This window comes from Tamandua tetradactyla, chromosome 6, assembly GCF_023851605.1.
Source record: "Tamandua tetradactyla isolate mTamTet1 chromosome 6, mTamTet1.pri, whole genome shotgun sequence".
Lineage (NCBI taxonomy): Eukaryota > Metazoa > Chordata > Mammalia > Pilosa > Myrmecophagidae > Tamandua > Tamandua tetradactyla.
This window is the reverse complement of record NC_135332.1, coordinates 31,860,545-31,879,643: the sequence shown is the minus strand read 5'-3', so window position 1 is coordinate 31,879,643 and position 19,099 is coordinate 31,860,545. Positions and strand designations below refer to the sequence as shown.

At 40.3% G+C, this 19,099-nt stretch overlaps 1 protein-coding gene across 1 annotated transcript; it reads left to right on the top strand.

Moving 5' to 3' along the window:
- The first annotated feature begins 6,116 nt into the window (after window positions 1-6,116).
- ANKRD40 (ankyrin repeat domain 40) lies at window positions 6,117-18,537 on the top strand. The gene is made up of 5 exons (XM_077164775.1): window positions 6,117-6,274; window positions 11,035-11,183; window positions 12,770-13,252; window positions 15,175-15,356; window positions 16,039-18,537. The coding sequence occupies exons 1-5, from the start codon at window positions 6,141-6,143 to the stop codon at window positions 16,183-16,185; spliced, it is 1,095 nt and encodes a 364-aa protein (XP_077020890.1). The 5' UTR covers window positions 6,117-6,140; the 3' UTR covers window positions 16,186-18,537.
- The last annotated feature ends 562 nt before the right edge of the window (window positions 18,538-19,099 follow it).

The window sequence follows — 19,099 nt, the reverse complement described above, 5'->3', positions numbered from 1 at the left end:
TGTTACCCCTTTTAAAGGACTCTAGTAAACTAATCAAGACCCACCTTGAATGGGTAGAGTCACATCTCCATCTAATTAAAAAGCCACCCACAACTGGGTGTGTTACATGTCCAGTATCTTGGAGTAGCTTGACACTGCTCCAAGGTCACTTCCACAATTAAGTGGGTCAATCTCCATGGAAACAAATCTATTCAAAGGATTCTACCCAAACAATAGGTCTGACCCCACAAAATTGGATCAGGATTAAAACATGCATCTTCTGGGATACATAATAATTTCAGACTGGCACACCCTGCCCAGACACTGATTGCTCTCTTCTTTGTACCACCATTTTATCTTAAACATTCTTGCACATGGGGTTGTCACATGATATTGCAAACTATCAGTCTCTTTATTTAGAATGAGAGTTTCCCTTAGATCAAAGGCCATTTCTTATTCATTTTTGTATTCCCAGATTAGAACAGAGTATGTAGTGTTGTTGGTAGCTCCTGTTCACTCCTAACCCATTACAGTCTGGCTACCATCCCCACCACTTCACTGCAACTTCCCTCTTCAAGGTCACTAGCAAGCTCCACATGTCTAAATCCATTGTATACTTCTCAGTCCTTTTCTTTCTTGCCCTTTCTGAGCATTTGGGCCTTGGCTCACTCCCTCATCTCTAAACCCTCCTACTCTTCTGGTTTCCCTCATACTAGAAGAAGCTGCTCTTCTTCAGTATCATTTGAGGATTTCTCCTCTTCTGCCAAACATTAAAATGTTGGGTCTTCAGGGTTCTGTCTTTGGCAGTATTCTCTCAGCACTCACTCCTAGGGCCACCTTTTCCATTCTCATGATTCCAGCTAACACTTTTTGCTAACTGTCAAATTGAAACCACCAGCCCTTCCTGCATGTCACAGTCATACACACAACTGTTTACTGGTCATGTCCACTTAAATGAAAATCAGAAAATAAAGCACAAGCTCTGGAGTCAGTCTTCTTGAGTTCAAAGACTTTCTCCACCATTAACTAAGCAGGATAGCAGTGAGCAAGTTACTTCTTTCTGTGTCTCAGATAATGATGGTCCTATTTTGTGAGATTGCTGTGAGGATTAAATGAGATAATTCATGTAAGGCACTTGTGCAGTGCCTTGCAATGAGTAAATGCTGGTAGTAGTAAATAGTAGTAGTAGTAGTTAGAGGTCTTCAGAAAGCTCCTTTCAGCAGATTCAGAACTGAATTCAGCACTGCACCTGGGACTTACTCTTCATCCTCTGTCCCAAATCTCAGTAAATGGTACCACTATCCTATCCATCTAGACAGAAAACCAGGTATTATCCTTGTTTCTGACCACTTATCTCCTTCCATTCTATCAAGTTCTCTTCCATGATTTGAATCTTGTAACATAACCGCAATCCATTGAGTGTTTACCATGTCCAGGCTTTACACATATTAATTCAATCCATTCATAGAAGTCGTCCTACAAAGTTGGTGTTATCATCATTAACCCTATTTTTCAGAATAAAAATTGAGGCTTAGGAAGGTTAACTCACCCAAAAATACATGACTGGCAGAGCTGGAATACAAACTCAAGTGGTCTCCCTTCAGTTTGCACGCTCACAACCATTTTTGTGCCATACTGCTTCTATTGTAATACTTACCACATATTATTGTTTGTCTTGTCAGTCTTCCCCCACCAGATTGTGTGCTTTTTGAAGTCAGGGACTCTGGTTTGTTTGCAGGGGCATCCCAAGTACCTGGAGTAGTGTCTGGCAAGCAGTGCATCCTTAATAAACCCAATGAGTTAGATGATTCCATTGGAGACAAGGCAAAGTATAGGTAAATATGAGAAATAGGATAGCCAACAAGGTGCTTTCAGTTAGTCAGGATTAAACGTTTTGTTTGTGGAGAAGTTTTTTTTTTTCTTTTTTGAAAATAACCAGCAGAAGATTGGAGTCACAGATAATTAGAGGTTGAGTTTAAGAAGATATTAATAGTAACTGATCCAACAGTTTTTGTAGAGCACACACTATAATCCTTTTTTTTTTTTTAACTTTTTTTATTGTTAAATAAATATACAAAAAAGCAATACATTTCCAAGTACATTTTAACAAGTGATTATAGAAAAGATTTTAAAGTTTGGTATGGTTTACAGTTTCACGATTTTTCTTTTTTTTTAAGCTGCTCCAAGATACTGGAGACCAAACAAAATATCAATATAATGATTGAGCAGTCACACTCATTTGTTAAATTATATCTTCTCTGTTATAGTTCTCCTCTCTTTTTTCTTTTTTTGTGAAAAATAGCATATATACAAAACAATAAATTTTAAAGTACATCACAACAATTAGTTTTAGAACAGATTTCAGAGTTTGGTATGGGTTACAATTCCACAATTTCAGGTTTTTTACTTCTACCTTCTCTAAGGTACTGGAGACTAAAAGAAATATCAATATAATGATTCAGCAGTCATACTCATTTGTTAAACCCGACTCTGTATAACACCACTGTCACCTTTAATCATTCTCCCACTCTTTAGGGGTATTTGGGCCATGCCCATTATAACTTTTTCGTGGGAAGGAGCTGTCGATAATATGGGATAGGGAGATGGAACTAGTTGATGTTCTGGAAAGGCTGGCCTCTCTAGATTTCAGGACGTATCTGGTCCAGGGACCCATCTGGAGGTTGTGGGTTTCTGGAAAGTTACCCTAGTGCATGGAACCTTTGTAGAATCTTATATACTGCCCTAGGTATTCTTTAGGCTTGGCAGAAATGGTTATGGTTGGGGTTTGGCAAGTTATGATAGTTAGCAATGTCTAACTGAAGCTTGCATTTAAGAGTGACCTCCAGAGTAGCCTCTCTATTCTATTTGAACTTTCTCAGCCACTGATACCTTATCTGTTACACTTCTTTTCTCCCTTTTGGTCAGGATGGCATTGTTGATTCCATGGTGCCAGGGCCAGGCTCATCCCTTGGAGTAATCTACTATAATTCTTTTAAGGAAGGGAAATTTGATTTAAAAAAAAAAAAAAGCTACAATTAGTGAACTGGAGGATGGAACATCTGAATTCCAAAAAGAAACAGAAACTATAGGGAAAAGAATGGAAAATCTTGAGCAGGGGATCAGGGAACTGAATGACAATGTGAAGCGCACAAATATACGTGTTGTGGGTATCCCAGAAGGAGAAGAGAAGGGAAAAGGAGGAGAAAAACTAATGGAAGAAATTATCACTGAAAATTTCCCAACTCTTATGAAAGACCTAAATTTGCAGATCCAAGAAGTGCAGCGCACCCCAAAGAGAATAGACCCAAATAGGCGTTCTCCAAGACACTTACTAGTTAGAATGTCAGAGGTCAAAGAGAAAGAGAGGATCTTGAAAGCAGCAAGAGAAAAACAATCTGTCACATACAAGGGAAACCCAATAAGACTATGTGTAGATTTCTCAGCAGAAACCATGGAAGCTAGAAGACAGTGGGATGATATATTTAAATTACTAAAAGAGAAAAACTGCCAACCAAGACTTCTATATCCAGCAAAATTGTCCTTCAAAAATGAAGGAGAAATTAAAACATTTATAGACAAAAAGTCACTGAGAGAATTTGTGACCAAGAGACCAGCTCTGCAAGAAATACTAAAGGGAGCACTAGAGTCAGATACGAAAAAACAGAAGAGAGAGGTATGGAGTAAAGTGTAGAAAGAAGGAAAATCAGATATGATATATATAATACAAAAGCCAAAATGGTAGAGGAAAATATTATCCAAACAGTAATAACACTAAAAGTTAATGGACTGAATTTCCCAATCAAAAGACATAGAATGGCAGAATGGATTACGACCCAGCAATACCACTGCTAGGTATCTACTCAAAGGACTTAAGGGCAAAGACACAGACGAACATTTGCACACCAGTGTTTATAGCAGCATTATCTACAATTGCAAAGAGATGGAAACAGCCAAAATGTCCATCAACAGACGAGTGGCTAAACAAACTGTGGCGTATATCTACAATGGAATATTATGCAGCTTTAAGACAGACTAAACTTATGAAGCATGTAATAACATGGATGGACCTAGAGAACATTATGCTGAGTGAGTCTAGCCAAAAACTAAAGGACAAATACTGTATGGTCCCACTGATGTGAACCGACATTCGAGAATCAGCTTGGAATATATCATTGGTAATAGAGACCAGCAGGAGTTAGAAACAGGGTAAGATAATGGGTAATTGGAGCTGAAGGGATACAGACTGTGCAACAGGACTAGATACAAAAACTCAAAAATGGACAGCACAATAATACCTAAGTGTAATGTAACTATGTTGGAACACTGAATGAAGCTGCACCTGAAATATAGTTTTTTGTTTGTTTGTTTGTTTGTATCTTTTGTTTTTGTTTTTTTCTTTTTCCTTTTTTTATTATATATATATTTTTTATCAGTATTATTATTTTAATTCTCTTCTCTATATTAACATTCTATATCTTTTTCTGCTGTTTTTCTAGTTCTTTTCCTAAATCGATGCAAATGTACTAAGAAATGATGATCATACATCTATGTGATGATACTAAGAATTACTGAGTGCATGTGTAGAATGGAATGATTTCTAAATGTTGTGTTAATTTCTTTTCTTTTTTTTGATTAATAAAAAAAAATTAAAAAAAAAAAAGAACGCACAAAGAGAACTCACAGACTTTGGGTGCAGTCATTAATTTTTTTTTTTTTACTTTTTAAACTGCTTTTAAAAAAAAGGCTACCACCTACTCCCTTGTCACTCGGATTGTGTTGTGGGGCCCAATTCCAGGGCCATGCACATGAGCTTCGGGGTAAAACACCAGATCTGAGAATTAAATTTTAAATCGGGGGACAAATAAAGTGTAAGCTCAAACAGAGTTACAGTTTGTCGTGGGTGTTAATTTAAATGGCATGCTTACCCTGGGCAGCCCCAAGAGTCCCCATATGAAAACTCCATGCCTAAATTTGTTCCTTCCTGTTTTATCTCCTCCCTTTATTCTGCCTTCCTCTCCTCCACCCCTCCTCCCCAGGATTATTTCCTTAATCCTCCTGACCCCATCTGCAAACTCCATCCTGTGCCATGCTGGAGATCCATCTAAGGCACCTGGGCTCAGCAAAACAATAATTTTTTCCCTCCCACTGTGTAGTAAGACAGTGCCAATCCAACCTTTGAGCCTCATTAGATTGATTAGGCAAGAAATCAGGCAAATGCTTTTTATATAGACACCATAGCACTTCCTGGGAGCTCCAGGAATGAGGACCAAGATAACTCCAAAGCATCCTTGGTGTTTTTCCTTTCTTTTTCCTCACACAGCCTGCATGAAGAATGATTAATTATGATTTATAAGCAGTAATAAATTACTGCTTATAGACTATAGGCACACTATAGGTATTTCTCCAGAAAGTCAAGTTAAAAGAAATCCCTGTCTAAAATAAGATGTAAAAAGCAAAAACATGGATATAAATATTCTGACTGAATGATCTCAGGCACTATCAAAATAAAGAACAGTGTAATCTATCGCTGCAATAATGGGCATGTTATAGTAAGATCGTTTTCAGCCCACTTCCCCATCCTGCTGGGCAAAAGTTGGCTCAGATAACGGAAAAGAGCCAAAGTGGCGGGCGTGGGGGGTGGGGGCGGGGGTGGGGGGGAGCACCAGTTAATTTTGATGCCTGGTAAACAGCCTGCGTCAGAGGATAAGGCTTTTCTGGCTTTCAAATATGCTTTCTTCTCCTTCCATGTGTCTGTCCTCCTCTCCTGAAGTTGCGGGGTGGGCAGGCCTAAAAATAGTCAATGAATCACTGCAAATAATATTGTGCAGTAGTTACATAAACAACCAGCCCGGGCGCCGGGGCCGAGGGTAGGAACGGAAAATTTCTGGGTCAGGGTTGTCACACTGAATAGGGTCCCCCAGAACCGGCCTTCGGGAGGCGCGGCCCCGGAGGAGGCCTGGGCTTGCGGGCGGGTAGCAACAGGGGAGTTGTAAGCCTCGTGCCGGAGGGAGCCAAAGCATCGGGCCGGGCGCCAGCAGGGCGGGCGAGCTCCGTGCTCCCTCCCCATGGCCCGGAGCGGGCCGCGGCGGCGGCGGCGGCGGCGTTGACAGGCCCCGGGCGGGGCGGGGCGGGGCGGGCCGGGGCCTGGGGTGGAGGGGAAGATGAGCGCCCTCCTAGAGCAGAAGGAACAGCAGGAGAGGCTGCGGGAGGCCGCGGCCTTGGGGGATATTCGGGAGGTGCAGAAACTGGTGGAGAGCGGGGTGGATGTGAACTCCCAAAATGAGGTCAACGGCTGGTAAGTGGGGAGCGGGGGAGGCCTAGGGTCACAGCAGCCCGCCTGGGGCGGGGCGGTCGGACATGGCCGGGTCGTAGCGCCGTCCCCAAATGTCAGACTTAGGCATGGACTGGTGCCTCGGACCTCAGAGGTTGTATCCTTTCGAGGCCAGCTCTAGTCCCTCTGCCCGGTGTAGTCAGGAGCGCGTCTTACCCAAACCCCAGCCCACGTGGTCCTCCCCTGGCAGTGCCCACTCGGACCCTGTCGTCCCGCCATCGCCCGCGCTCCCGGGCTAACTTGGCCAGAACGTGCTAGTATTACTCGCAGCGAGTATCTCACACTCGCTGGAGTGTTGAATTATTTTGCCGTAGGTGCTTCTGAAGAAAACATCCGTGCAGAGCTAAACGCATAAGCAACTGGGCAAATACGAATCTTATATAAATGAGCACTATTACATTACCCAAGACCAGAAAGAAAATCACATGCATCGCTATTCTGCTTCTCTGTGGTCTCGTTGCAGTGATTTGCTGCTGTCTACAGATGCCTGTTGACAACTGCCTGAAGACTCATTTGTTTATCCTATGGAGGGTTTTGCCTTGTTTTCCTATTACGATTTCAAATATAGAATTTGATGCAGGCTTCAGTTGCCTTCTTGCAGATTGAGTCCTTCCCGATTGAATAAGGAGACTCCTTAGGATGTACTGATGGTCAAATCATTAATTTTAAGTTGCTGAATGTGGTATTAATCTGCCCTCTTTGCATTTAAATTTTAAAATTTGATTCAGGTAATGCTTAACAAGCATTTTCCTACCTTAGTCTTAAAGAAAGCTTGCAAATGTTTTCTTTTTGAAGACGAACTATACATTTTGGAACAGAAAGGGACAATGGAGATGGGTTCAACCTCAGAGAGTAACTTACCCAACTAGTTAATGTGATAGCCAAACCAGAACCAAGGTTTTCTGACTTCCTCACAAATCTGTCTACTTATTCCCCCCTAAGAAAACAGCCTGGGTGACTGTCCAGAAAGAAAGCAAGGAAACAGGACACTGCTTTTTATTGTTTAAAAGTGTTTTCAAACAAGCTTCTGCTAAGTGTACCTTTTCTGACATTGTTTGTGGCTCACAATATGTGAATTACTGTTTGGACACTAGGAGGCAGTGTTGTGTAGAGGAAAGAGCTTTGGTCTTGGGTGCAGCAGGGTCTCCATTCCTGCCTAGTTATGTGAACTTTCCTGAATCACTTTCTTTTCCACTTTTATCACAAGAGTATTGTGAGCCTTTACGGAGATGAAGTATAATATGAAAAAATAAAATGTATCGAGTTTGTTTTGTAGCACTGGCATGGTTCTAAGCGCTTCAGGTGTATTATCTCATTCACAACTACTGGAGACATAGGTATTGTTATTCTCTCCATTTTACAGATAAGGAAACTGCGGCCCAGGAAGGCTAAGTAATTTTCCCAAGGTGATAGAATTTACAGTAACTAGTGGAGCTGGGAAGTGAACCCAGAACCTACCCTCTTAACCATAATGCCTGACATGTAATAGGTGCTCAGTAGCTATAAGTTGAATTTAAAGTAACCTGAAGAGTCTTCTCATAGATTTAAGTGGGCATCTCAAATAAGTATGTCCAAGCTTGAACTGTTTTCCCCTCATCTCCCTTATACCCCAAACCTGTGCCTTTGAGTCCTCCCCATCTCAGCTAATGGCAAAACCTCTTCCTTTCAGGTGCTCAGGCCAAAATGCTCTGCCTTGCCTCCTCTTTCCATTACATCCCACATTCAATCAGTCAGTGCCTCCTCTTTCCTTTACACCCTACATTCAATCAGTCAGTAAATCCTGCCAGCTCCACCTTCAGTTTAGTCAGAATCTGACCACTTCTCACTAGCTTTACCCCTATAAACAACATTATTCTCTCACCTGGATTTTGCAGTAGCCTCCTGACTAGTCTTGCCTCTACCCTTACACCCTAAAACCTTTCCAAGGGATCCTGACTTAAAATATGCCAAATCATTTCACTCTCCTTAAAACTCTCTAATGGCTCCCACTCACTCTGAATAAGGCCTACAGGGTCCTACAATTTCTATTCCCTGTCCTCTCATCTACCCTGTTTATGTCTATGCCTTATCTCTTGGTACTTGCCCCCTTGTTCACTTCCTTCTGCTCTACTGGCCTCATTGTGTTTTCCACAACACCAGGCACGATCTTTATTCCAGAGCTTTGCATTTTCTCTTCCCTCTAAACTGTCCCATCTTCCACTACTATCTCTCCCCTTCCCCAGGTACCAGATGTTTTGCTCCCTTATCTCCTTCAGTTCTCACCTTCTTGGCCCTCAGTTTCCTTGTCCCTCAGTTTAAAACTGCACCATGCCACTTCCCAACCTCTGGCATCTTTAATTCCTTTCCTTACTTTATTATCCCTATAAAACTTAATCACCACCTAGGAAGGTATATACTTTGCTTATTTATTTGCTTACTGCTTTAGTTTCCTCATCTGTAAAACGGGGGAATGTGGATAGTAGCACTTACCTCATGGGTTGTTTGAGGATTAAATGAGTTAATACATGTAAAGCACTTAGATCAATGTCCAGCATGTAATACATTATATTATATCTGGGTTAACTATTATCATGATTATTAAGCATTGTATTGGGTAATGGGGCATAAAGGTTACCCTCAAAAAACTTACTCTCCAGCATAGAAAAGCAGAATGGTGCTTGCTTTAAATTATTACTTTAATAATTTAAAGTGTGGTAGCTCAGTAACCACACTTTCAGCATTGAGGAAGGATGCCCAGTGCTTCTGGTCTAAAATACTTCCTAGCCCTAATGGGACATTCTGACTACAAATGTAAAGCTTAAAGATTTGAAGTTCAAAGACAAGAATTCCCACATTAATTTTAATTAAAGTGCCATACAGACCCATTGGCTTTACGGAACATATGTAATGACTCATGAAAAAGTTGAAAATATTGCCTGGCCACTGTGACTCTGTGTGCTGCCTAGACCCACACAGCTCTGGACTGTAATGGATGAGGATGATCCCTGTGAATGCAGGGCTGCAGGGGACGTGCTTTTCATGGTGATGCTTTAGCTGGCTGGTTTGTCCCAGAGTCTCTCAGACCCACTGGCAGTAAATTACCGCTTTCACTTTCAAACTTGCCATGAACAAATGATTTACTATCTGCAAGTGAGTACTTTATTTCCTAAAGGGAGCATATTTTTCTCATCATGTTCCATTCATTTTTGAGTGAGCACTTATCATTATAATTATTCACTTTTCAAGTCTGTGCCACAGGCATCCACCCACAAACACACTCCAAGCTGCAGTTTGCCCCAAATCAAGGATGTACTGGATCCTTCTACTCCAAGCGATGTCCACCTTGTCCTTAGTTCACTCATTCAGCAAGCACTAATTAAGCACCTGGTACATGTGAAGCACACATTTCTTTTATCTTCATGGAGCTTAAAGTCTAGATCAAGATTCTTCCCTTGTTGTTCTTAAACTGGCAGTCATTTTGTCAGAGAACAGAGGGACTTTTAAAGTACTGGATAATCTTAATTCTAATAAAACATAGCGTAGAATGTCACTCTGAAATATCAATGGATTTATTACCAGCCAACCAGACAAGGTAGCTTTTTGTAAAGCACAAAAATTAAGGTTCCCAGAGAAAATCAGCTTTACTGTGGAACCAAGTAAAGCTTTCTAGATGATTATGCTTCCCAGAATTGCAACCTAACCCTCATTATTGAACATGTTCTACTTGTCAGTGTATCTGTATTTGGGTATAAACGCCGAAGATATTATCTCAGTTCAATTAGAGATTTAGTGATTGAGGACATTTCAAAACAGAGAAGAGAGAAAGTATTTTCCATAATATACATTCAGGCTTGGCAACTGGGGATGAATTTAGAAGCTCTGAATGCTTTAATTTCTATTAAGGTGGAGTTTTTGTCAGCACACGAATTGCATTTCTATGCAATGTTAAAATAATAGCCCTTTGATGTGTGCATAATCCCTTCTTATGTGTACAGTATTAAATAATTAGGTTTACGTAAATCAGTCTGCTCCGTTAGAAGAGTGTTCTCAAAAAATTTTGGTCATTGATGTACATTTTTTTTTAAGTGCCTTAGGAATTAAATATGTGTGCGGAGCTTTATAATTTGAGAGAGCTAGAGAAGCCAACTTTTTAAAAAATGGAAATTTAGAATTTTTTTTTTAATGAAGAAATGAAAAGTCAAGAGGAAAAGAGGGAGCAACTGAGATTCAGACAGGACCATATACTGTAGTAATAATGATTTAAGTGACAGAGCAAGCTGCAGGTAGGACATGGTTATTAGCCTGATAATATTTAATATTCAAATGGCATTTGATACATATGAAGCAAGTTTCCATAGTCCCTAAGAGGGAATGTGGCGATATAAAAATAAAATTTAAAGAGTCTGGGACAATGTAATGAGCGAGAACAGTGGAGTAACTCTCTTCAGTATCGCTGGAGTTGTTCAATTAGCCAGCCAGCTTTCTGGAAGCCATTGAAATTAAAGCTCCTAGGACAAATTAGTTTTTTTCCCAGGATCAGAAACGAAATTTAAAGATAAATTTTAAGCATACTAAATATTTTGATCATCTACTTTGTGAAAAGAAATGTTGAAATGACCAACCTGGTTTCTTTGTTGTAGCTGAACTCCTATTAAGCTCATATATATTTATTTACTAACATTTAGAATTTGAAAACCCATATCACCACTTCTCTTTTTAAATCACTTTTTTCTTCTTCTGGGTAGGACTTGTCTACACTGGGCATGTAAACGTAATCATGGTCAAGTTGTCTCTTACCTGTTAAAATCAGGAGCTGACAAAGAGATTCTTACCACAAAGGGAGAAATGCCAGTCCAGTTGACATCAAGGAGAGAAATCAGAAAGATTATGGGAGGTGAGTCTGTGTTTGGAGCCACCTCTTGATTTTGTCAAACTGATTTGTGGCTGCATTCTTTTTTTATTTTTTTTCTCCCTCCATGATTTTTTAAAATTGAGATCGTGGCTGCATTCTTGATACCTGTCAAAAAACAGGTCTGTCCAAAGGGAAAGATGTTTATTTTGTGAAACATTTATATTTTGGGTACTCTATTTCCTAGTTTATCTTGTATGGTCAGTTTAGTTGAACACCATAAGTACATGAAATCTTAAATAGAGCATGAGATTTTGTTGATTTTTCCAGGTTAGTGTTTTGCCCCAATATATTCCAGAGTAATTTGGGCAGTGAATAAAGAAGTATTTGCAAAGTCCCCTTGCAGGAATGGGAGAACGGAGGAAATATTCAACTTCCCCATTTGGAGAATTTCTGATATTCTTGCAAGCAGTGGGGACAACTAGATCAATAGACCAAGCCCTCAATCTTGGGGTTTGCCCCTATGAAACTTATTCCTGCAAAGGATAGGCTAAGCCTACTTAAAATTAGGCCTAAGAGTCACCCCCAGAGAACCTCTTTTGTTGCTCAGATGTGGCCTCTCTTTCACTACGCCAACTTGGCAGGTGAACTCACTGCCCTCCACACTACATGAACTTGACTCCCAGGGGTATAAATCTCCCTGGCAATGTGGGACAGAAATCCCAGAATGAGCTGGGACTGGCATCAAGGGATTGAGAAAGCCTTCTTGATCAAAAGGGAAAAAAGAGAAATGAGACAAAATAAAGTTTCAGTGCCTGAAAGATTTCAAACAGTCGAAAGATTATCCTCAAGGTTATTCTTATACATTAAATAGATATATCTTTTTAGTTTGTGGTGTATTGGAGTAGCTGGAGGGAAGTACCTGAAACTGTTGAGCTGTGTTCTAGTAGCCTTGATTCTTGAAGGTGATTATATAAAGATATAACTTTTACAGTGTGACTGTGTGATTGTGAAAACCTTGTGTCTGGTGCTCCTTTTATCCAGGGTATGGACAGATAAATAAAAAAATATGGATAAAAACTGAATAAATAATAGGGGGACAAAGAGTAAAATAAATTGTGTAGATGGAAATACTAGTGGTCAGTGAGAGGAAGGGGCAAAGGGTATGGGATGTATGAGTTTTTTCTTTTTATTTCTTTTTCTGGAGTGATGCAAATGTTCTAAAAAAATTATCGTGGTGATGAATGCACAACTATGTGGTTATATTGTGAGCCACTGATTGTGCACTATGTATGGAATGTATGTGTGTATGTGAAGATTTGTCAATAAAAATAAAAAACAAAACAAAATGGTCTATTTCTAAAAGCTAATCGCTATGCCAAGATGGTAACTCTATCTTGTTCCTGGGAAAGTCAACCTCAAAGGTTTTATTTTTTTATCTATAAAGTTGAAGACAGTAATAAAAATAGTAATCATAAACCCAGTGAAATATTCTTTTCTCTTCTGACCCAAGGAGGCTGTAGTCACTGAGCATCTTTTGCACATACCAAAGGACACCAGTTTCTCCAAGACACTCTTTTCTTTGTAAGTTTTAAAGAGCTATATGATGTTCTGTGTTTCTTCTTTTAAAGTGGAAGATGACGATGATGACAACACCCTCCCCCAGCTGAAGAAGGAGTCAGAGCTGCCCTTTGTTCCCAACTATTTGGCCAACGCAGTTTTCCCTTTTATATATACCCCCGCAGCAGAAGATTCAGCCCAGCTGCAGAATGGGGGCCCCTCCATGCCTCCTGCATCACCCCCTGCAGATGGCTCGCCTCCATTGCTTCCCCCTGGGGAACCTCCCCTGCTAGGGGCCTTTCCACGGGACCACAGCTCCCTGGCCCCGGTTCAGAATGGTGATGTGTCTGCCCCCTCTGCCATACTCAGAACACCAGAAAGCACAAAACCGGGTTCTGTTTGTCAGTCACCAGTGAGTCAGAGACGCTCCCTCTTCTCTTCTGTCCCGTCCAAGCCACCAGTGTCTCTGGAGCCTCAAAATGGGACGTATGCAGGACCTGCGCCAGCATTTCAGCCATTTTTCTTCACTGGAGCATTTCCATTTAATATGCAAGGTAACCCCTCGAAAGCAAACTGCCTCTGCAACAGGCCAGATGGTGTCTGGGGGTCTACAGCTTTACTCATTGTTTTTCTGGTTGTTTCTCGTGGGGTGGCGGTGGTGGTAATGATTTTCAAACAGCAAAGTTTGAAAACAGCAAAGTTGCAAGTCTAGTATAAGGAACTCCCTTTACTCAGATTCAGATATACAAATTGTTTACCTTTTGCCCTTTTACCTCAAACTACTTAAGTGGATGTGTTCTAAGAAGAAGGAATGTCCTTGTAAAAGCACAAAACAATTATGAAATTCAGGAAATGTAACCTTGATATAATACTGTTCTCTAATCTATGCTTCATATTTAAATTTTGTTAATTGTCTCAACCATGCCCTTTGTAGTTATCCTCATACACCGCATTGTCTGCCTAAAATCTAATCCAGGATCACGTATTGTATTTATTTGTCATGTTTTAGTCTCCTTTAATCTGGAACATTTCTTCAGCCTTTCTTTATCATTTTCACCTTTATATTTTTGAAGAGTCCAGGTCAGTTATTTTGTAGAATGTGATTTTCTATCATTCCTTCTATATTTATTAGTTGGTATACAACTGTAAAGAAGAGCTTTCCCTTCTCCCCATTTATATCAGTATGGATTCTTATTTTATGCAGTGTGTTAAAATCCATTAATGTCATTATTTTGATGTTCCAAGATTTCTAAATCCAAGATTTAGCCAGCAGGTTCTTGTGTCCCTTTAACATGCCCCCATCATTCTTGAGTACTTCTTTACTTTCTGGTGCAGCAAGATATTCCAGGCTTATAGTATAATTTTCTGTGCCCCAGCCCTGGAATCAGCCTTCGTCCAAAGCGTCCTGGTTCTTTTTGGTGGGTAATGGTATTCGGAAGCTGAGACACATTCCAGGTGTGCTCATAACTACAGGTGTGTCATTTTTCCTAAGCCCTCTCAGAGGACGGAGCCAAGAAAGAAAGAAAGAAGCAATCAAACAGACCAACACACATATACATTCATATGTTTATATACACATATATATCTGTATTCTGTATCTCTTTATATCTCTCTTCTTAAAAACTGAAAACCACAAGTTCATTATGATACCTCCAATTCCAGGCTAACACTACAGAATATATTCTAGTCTTATTTATTCTTTCTATTTCCGTGTATGTAATTCTCTTACTTTCTGTTTTGGAGGAGCTACTACTACAGATGCTGGTAACAATGGCCCAGCAGTACTAAGAGGACTTTGTATATAAGGAGCAAAACAGTACCACTGAAAGCACATAGAAGCCTGGCTTGGGCCATTTGATAGTCAGGCTAAGATATAGGGGCAGACTGCTTAGTACCCAGACCCATGAATAATAGTGTTTATTTATACCCAAAGCTAAGAATCCTCCCTTATTAAGGACTCTCTATTTGAACCACACTTAGACTTTCATTTTTATTAGTAGCTTATCTTTTTGCTCATTTACTTTGTTTAATATAAGGAGTTTCATATTTCATAAGTATCTTTAGATCTACAATTGTTAAATCTTCTTAGAATAACTCATGTACCATATCTTGCCCATGCCTTCTTTCCAATCCTCTTCCCTTTCTCCTGCTTAAGTACACTTTGATACCCAAATACATTCTTGAGCTTTTACCTCCTTAGCTCCAGCAGCAGTACTAAATTTTCCTTCTACACAGTTGGGGTGGCTGGTCTACCCTTTTACTTTGTGTACCACAGTCCTAGATGTCAGAAAGACTTTGCAGGAAACTTCCCAAGCAGAGCCAGAATGAGTTCTGAGCAAATCCTGGGATGGTGCTTGGTTGTCTCCAGGCCTTTGTCATAGGGCAGGAGTAAGAGTAACCATCTTCTGGAAAAGATCTTAAATTACATGGGATGTTCTCTACCAGAACTATTCATTAATGTTTTTCTCTTTTTTAGAGCTGGTACTCAAGGTAAGAATTCAGAACCCATCACTTCGAGAAAATGATTTCATTGAAATTGAATTGGATCGACAGGAGCTCACCTACCAAGAATTGCTCAGAGTGAGTTGCTGTGAACTGGGCGTTAATCCAGATCAAGTGGAAAAGATCAGAAAATTACCCAATACTCTGTTAAGAAAGGTAAGAAAGGTCCTTTAAGCATGAATGATTGTTTTTTGCATTTGGAAAATACCCAGCTTCCTCCTTGGTTATATGAGTCATTGTGGAAGAAATAAAAAGAGAATAGAAAAGGAGCAAAGGGTAGTTTTCCAAATGTAATCACATGTATTTCCCTTTCCTAGGGCTATACAGACTCTGACAATTTTTAAGAGTTGTAGGATATTGGAGAGAATTTTGTGAGTTATCACGTACATACATGTACCTATCTTCAGCGGTTTCAGGAGTGATCTGTAAGGATTACCTTAGTGCACCATTAAAAGTGCCTTGTGTTTTATAAGGCAAGAGTCAAGTTAAATTACAGAGCAAATCCACACAGACTGGTGTAATCCTCCCAAGGGTTCCTTTAACACCCAGCTTATCAGGCTTCTGGCTTCTCAGGGCCCTGGAGAAAAACTGATGCTTGCATTGCCTCTCCCTTCTAGGTTTTCTCACCCGGTAGCAGCTCTGTTAAGGGCTTCCATCATTCCAATCCAACTCATGTCCCTGGGGACTTTCCTGCACTATCACGGACTTATTCCTGCCACAAGAATTATTTTTACCTTTCAGGTCTCAAAATGAGCCAAAATACTGGTATCAACATAACACACAAAACATGTGGAAATGAATTGTTCCTCTTAATCTGTTTTCACCTATTTTTGTTTAGGACAAAGATGTTGCTCGACTCCAAGATTTCCAAGAGCTGGAGCTGGTTCTAATGATAAGTGAAAATAATTTTCTCTTCAGAAATGCTGCATCCACATTGACTGAAAGGCCTTGCTATAACAGGAGAGCTTCTAAACTGACTTACTAATGCAGCAGGGACTTGTATCACTGAGTATTGTGATAGTACGTGTCACCTTTGGGCCAAGGACAAGCCATTGGTCTAAATCAAGTGTAGTATTCTACACTTCCGCCTTGGATGCCTGGGAAGGCCCATGGTGCCATTGCGTGGTATATATTAACACTGTCTGCCAAGGTAGGAAGCCCCTGACCCCCAAGCATTGGTGCCACTCTTCCAAGCTTCTTGGTGCACAATAAACCTATCGCTTGAAGCTCTGAGCAGCTGAGAAGTGGTCTGGAGAGGCAGAAGCTGAAGACTTTATATCCAGTGTATTTTATGTGTAAGATATGAGAGTTGTCAAAGCTGGAGATGAAAGAGAGCAGAGTCTGTTTCTAGCCACTCCTGTCAACAGTGCACCTGAAGGGCTGGGATATACTTTCCTTGGTGTTGCATGTCCACAACTCTCCTGAAATGTGAACTAATAACAAGGGAGAAAAATTGGGGAAAGCACAGGTACTGGACAAATGAATTTTAGTGTGACTAGTAGCTGTGAGGTTTCATATAACATATTTATAAATGTTACTCAGGTTAAAAGTACTTAAGAATACAGTTACCTAATTGTAAATACGCTGTTAGCCAAAAGAGCATCCCCTCCCCCACTCTACCTTTGTAACCACTCATGACTGCTTCTCTGTCTCTAGTCTGCAATCGCCTACAGTCATCTCTGCATTAACTCTCCTTCCTGATCACTAGAGGGCTCTCTGATGCTTTCTAAAAGAGCAACTGCTTTTTTTTTTTTTTTCTTACTTTCAAGCAATTCCTGTCATCCACATGTTTAATCGCACCGTCTAAGAGCACAAACATTGCCGGCCCATGTTCTCCACTTTCATTTTCCACTAGAAATGAAAAGCAATTTTTGAGACGGAATCTGTTGCTATTTTAAAGGTTATTGTGGGAAACTGAGCTTAAGGATTTAACATCTTTATTTTTGTATCAAAGATAAAGGTTATTTTGAAATTATTAGGATTTTTACACAACTCTGGAATCTGTTGCTTTTGTAAACGAATTGTTTGATCTTAGGGATCCCCACCCCTAATCTACTTAACAAAATCAACCAAGGGTCTACTAGACTTTGTTCTGAAGTAAATAGGAAAATAAACAAACAAAATCCTGATTAAACTCTTGAGCATGGCATAATTTTTTAAGCAATGCATTAAGGATTCTTTTCCTTTTCTTCAATGTCATTAATGTTAAAAGAAAAGCCACTGTCTTGTTGAAACAAACAGCTTAACTTTAGAAATAAGATCTAGCACATGTAGACAAACAGGAGAGCAGGGCTTGAAGCCAGCTGTTGAAGAGCATCCCTGCTGTCTTAAGAAGATTTTCCCCCATAGTGCCTATGGTTTCCAAAGAAACTTAACTCCTAACTGTGTTAACTTAATTTTATTGGGACACTACAATTGATTGAGAACATGCAGAAGATGTCGATGGAAGAGGATATTGTGCTAAGATAATGGCCTCCTGCTGCAGCCTAAATGCTGAAAAGAGGTTGAGGTGTTTTTTTCAAGGCCAACTTCGAGGAGTCACTCTGTTTAGGGACTTAACTGTATCCTACTACCAATGACTGATGGTCACTTATTCACTCTTGTATGGAAGGTTTGCATAGCAGAGTGAAGGTTACTTAGTACCCCTTTCTCTGAAGCACTATAAGGATGAAAACTTCCTTGTGTTTCAACCACTCAGAAGTGAGTTTGTCTAAATAAACTAACCCCTTTTTGGTCTTTGCTTTGAAAAAACTTAACACTTTACTCGTATAATTAAGGCTGGTTCTATCCTGGAGGAAAGCAGTTCAGTATTAATTCACATCTGAATTACTGGAACTGAAACTCTCCCAGCCATCTAGATTAACGAGACACTTTCAGCAACAGTGGAGGCCCCGGGCTGGAAGCTGGCCTACAGAGAAGAAGCCACATCCAACCAGGGCATTGCCCAGGCTTGGGAGCAGACAAGCAAGGTTTTGGTGTCTCAGGTGAGAGGTGGGCCGGATGTGGCTCTGCCCTCCACTGGTCTTTCTCCTCCCTTACAAGGCCTCTGTTGCCGATTGACTCCTGCAGATGGCAGTGGGGTAATACTGCACAGTGGCTGGTAGGTGAGTTTAAAGTCTTAAACTATGCATTCAGAGAAATATTTTTATATGCTTTGTGTAATTTATAACAAGGATTTTTTTTTAGCTTTGTTAACTGTGAATTCACCCCCCTTCTCCACTGCATATTTAAAGCATGTGTTCACACTGTGTGTAAGCATTCACTGAAGATTTTTTCTTTTATGCATTGCTGACTGTTCAAACATAACAAGTATTATTAAAATTAAATATTAACTGACTGGGCCCATAGTTTTTGTTTTTTTTTTTTAATTGAGAAATCTCCACACACATATAATCCATACATGGTATACAAATCAATGGCTAGCAGTATCATCACATAGTTGTGTATTTCTCACCATGATCATTTTTACTCATATTCTTTAATTTTTGTTCACCTAAACAGCACTGTATTAATCATAGGGCAGTCTCAGGGACAAGCAGCTCTGGAGGAAGGATCAAAGGGCCCATTCCCCATGTGAGCCTCCTCATCCCGCTGCAGCTGGAGCCCTCACAGCCTTTCAGTGGCACCTGGGGACAGATACTTTTTGTGGCATCTTTCCTCCCAATTTACGGCAGTTGGCTTCATTTCCCCAGAGTAGCTGAGCCTGCTAGATGGAGGTCATCCCCTTTTAACCACATGTTTTGATTATCCTATTTACTTTACACAACTGAGCCTCTCCTTTGGGCTGTCAGTGCCTGTCAGTGAGCTCAGAAGCAAACTCCCAGCATAGGAAAGGAAATACAGCCTCACACCTTCAGCTCTTTAGTGAGAATGATGCTGAATACATCTGCATCTCTGTT

Excerpts from the sequence above, each read along its gene's own strand:
- ANKRD40 (XM_077164775.1), top strand. The coding sequence starts at position 6,141 with ATGAGCGCCCTCCTAGAGCAGAAGGAACAGCAGGAGAGGCTGCGGGAG. Across the intron at positions 11,184-12,769 it reads AATCAGAAAGATTATGGGAG|TGGAAGATGACGATGATGAC; the intron begins GTGAGTCTGTGT and ends CTTCTTTTAAAG. Across the intron at positions 13,253-15,174 it reads ATTTCCATTTAATATGCAAG|AGCTGGTACTCAAGGTAAGA; the intron begins GTAACCCCTCGA and ends TCTCTTTTTTAG.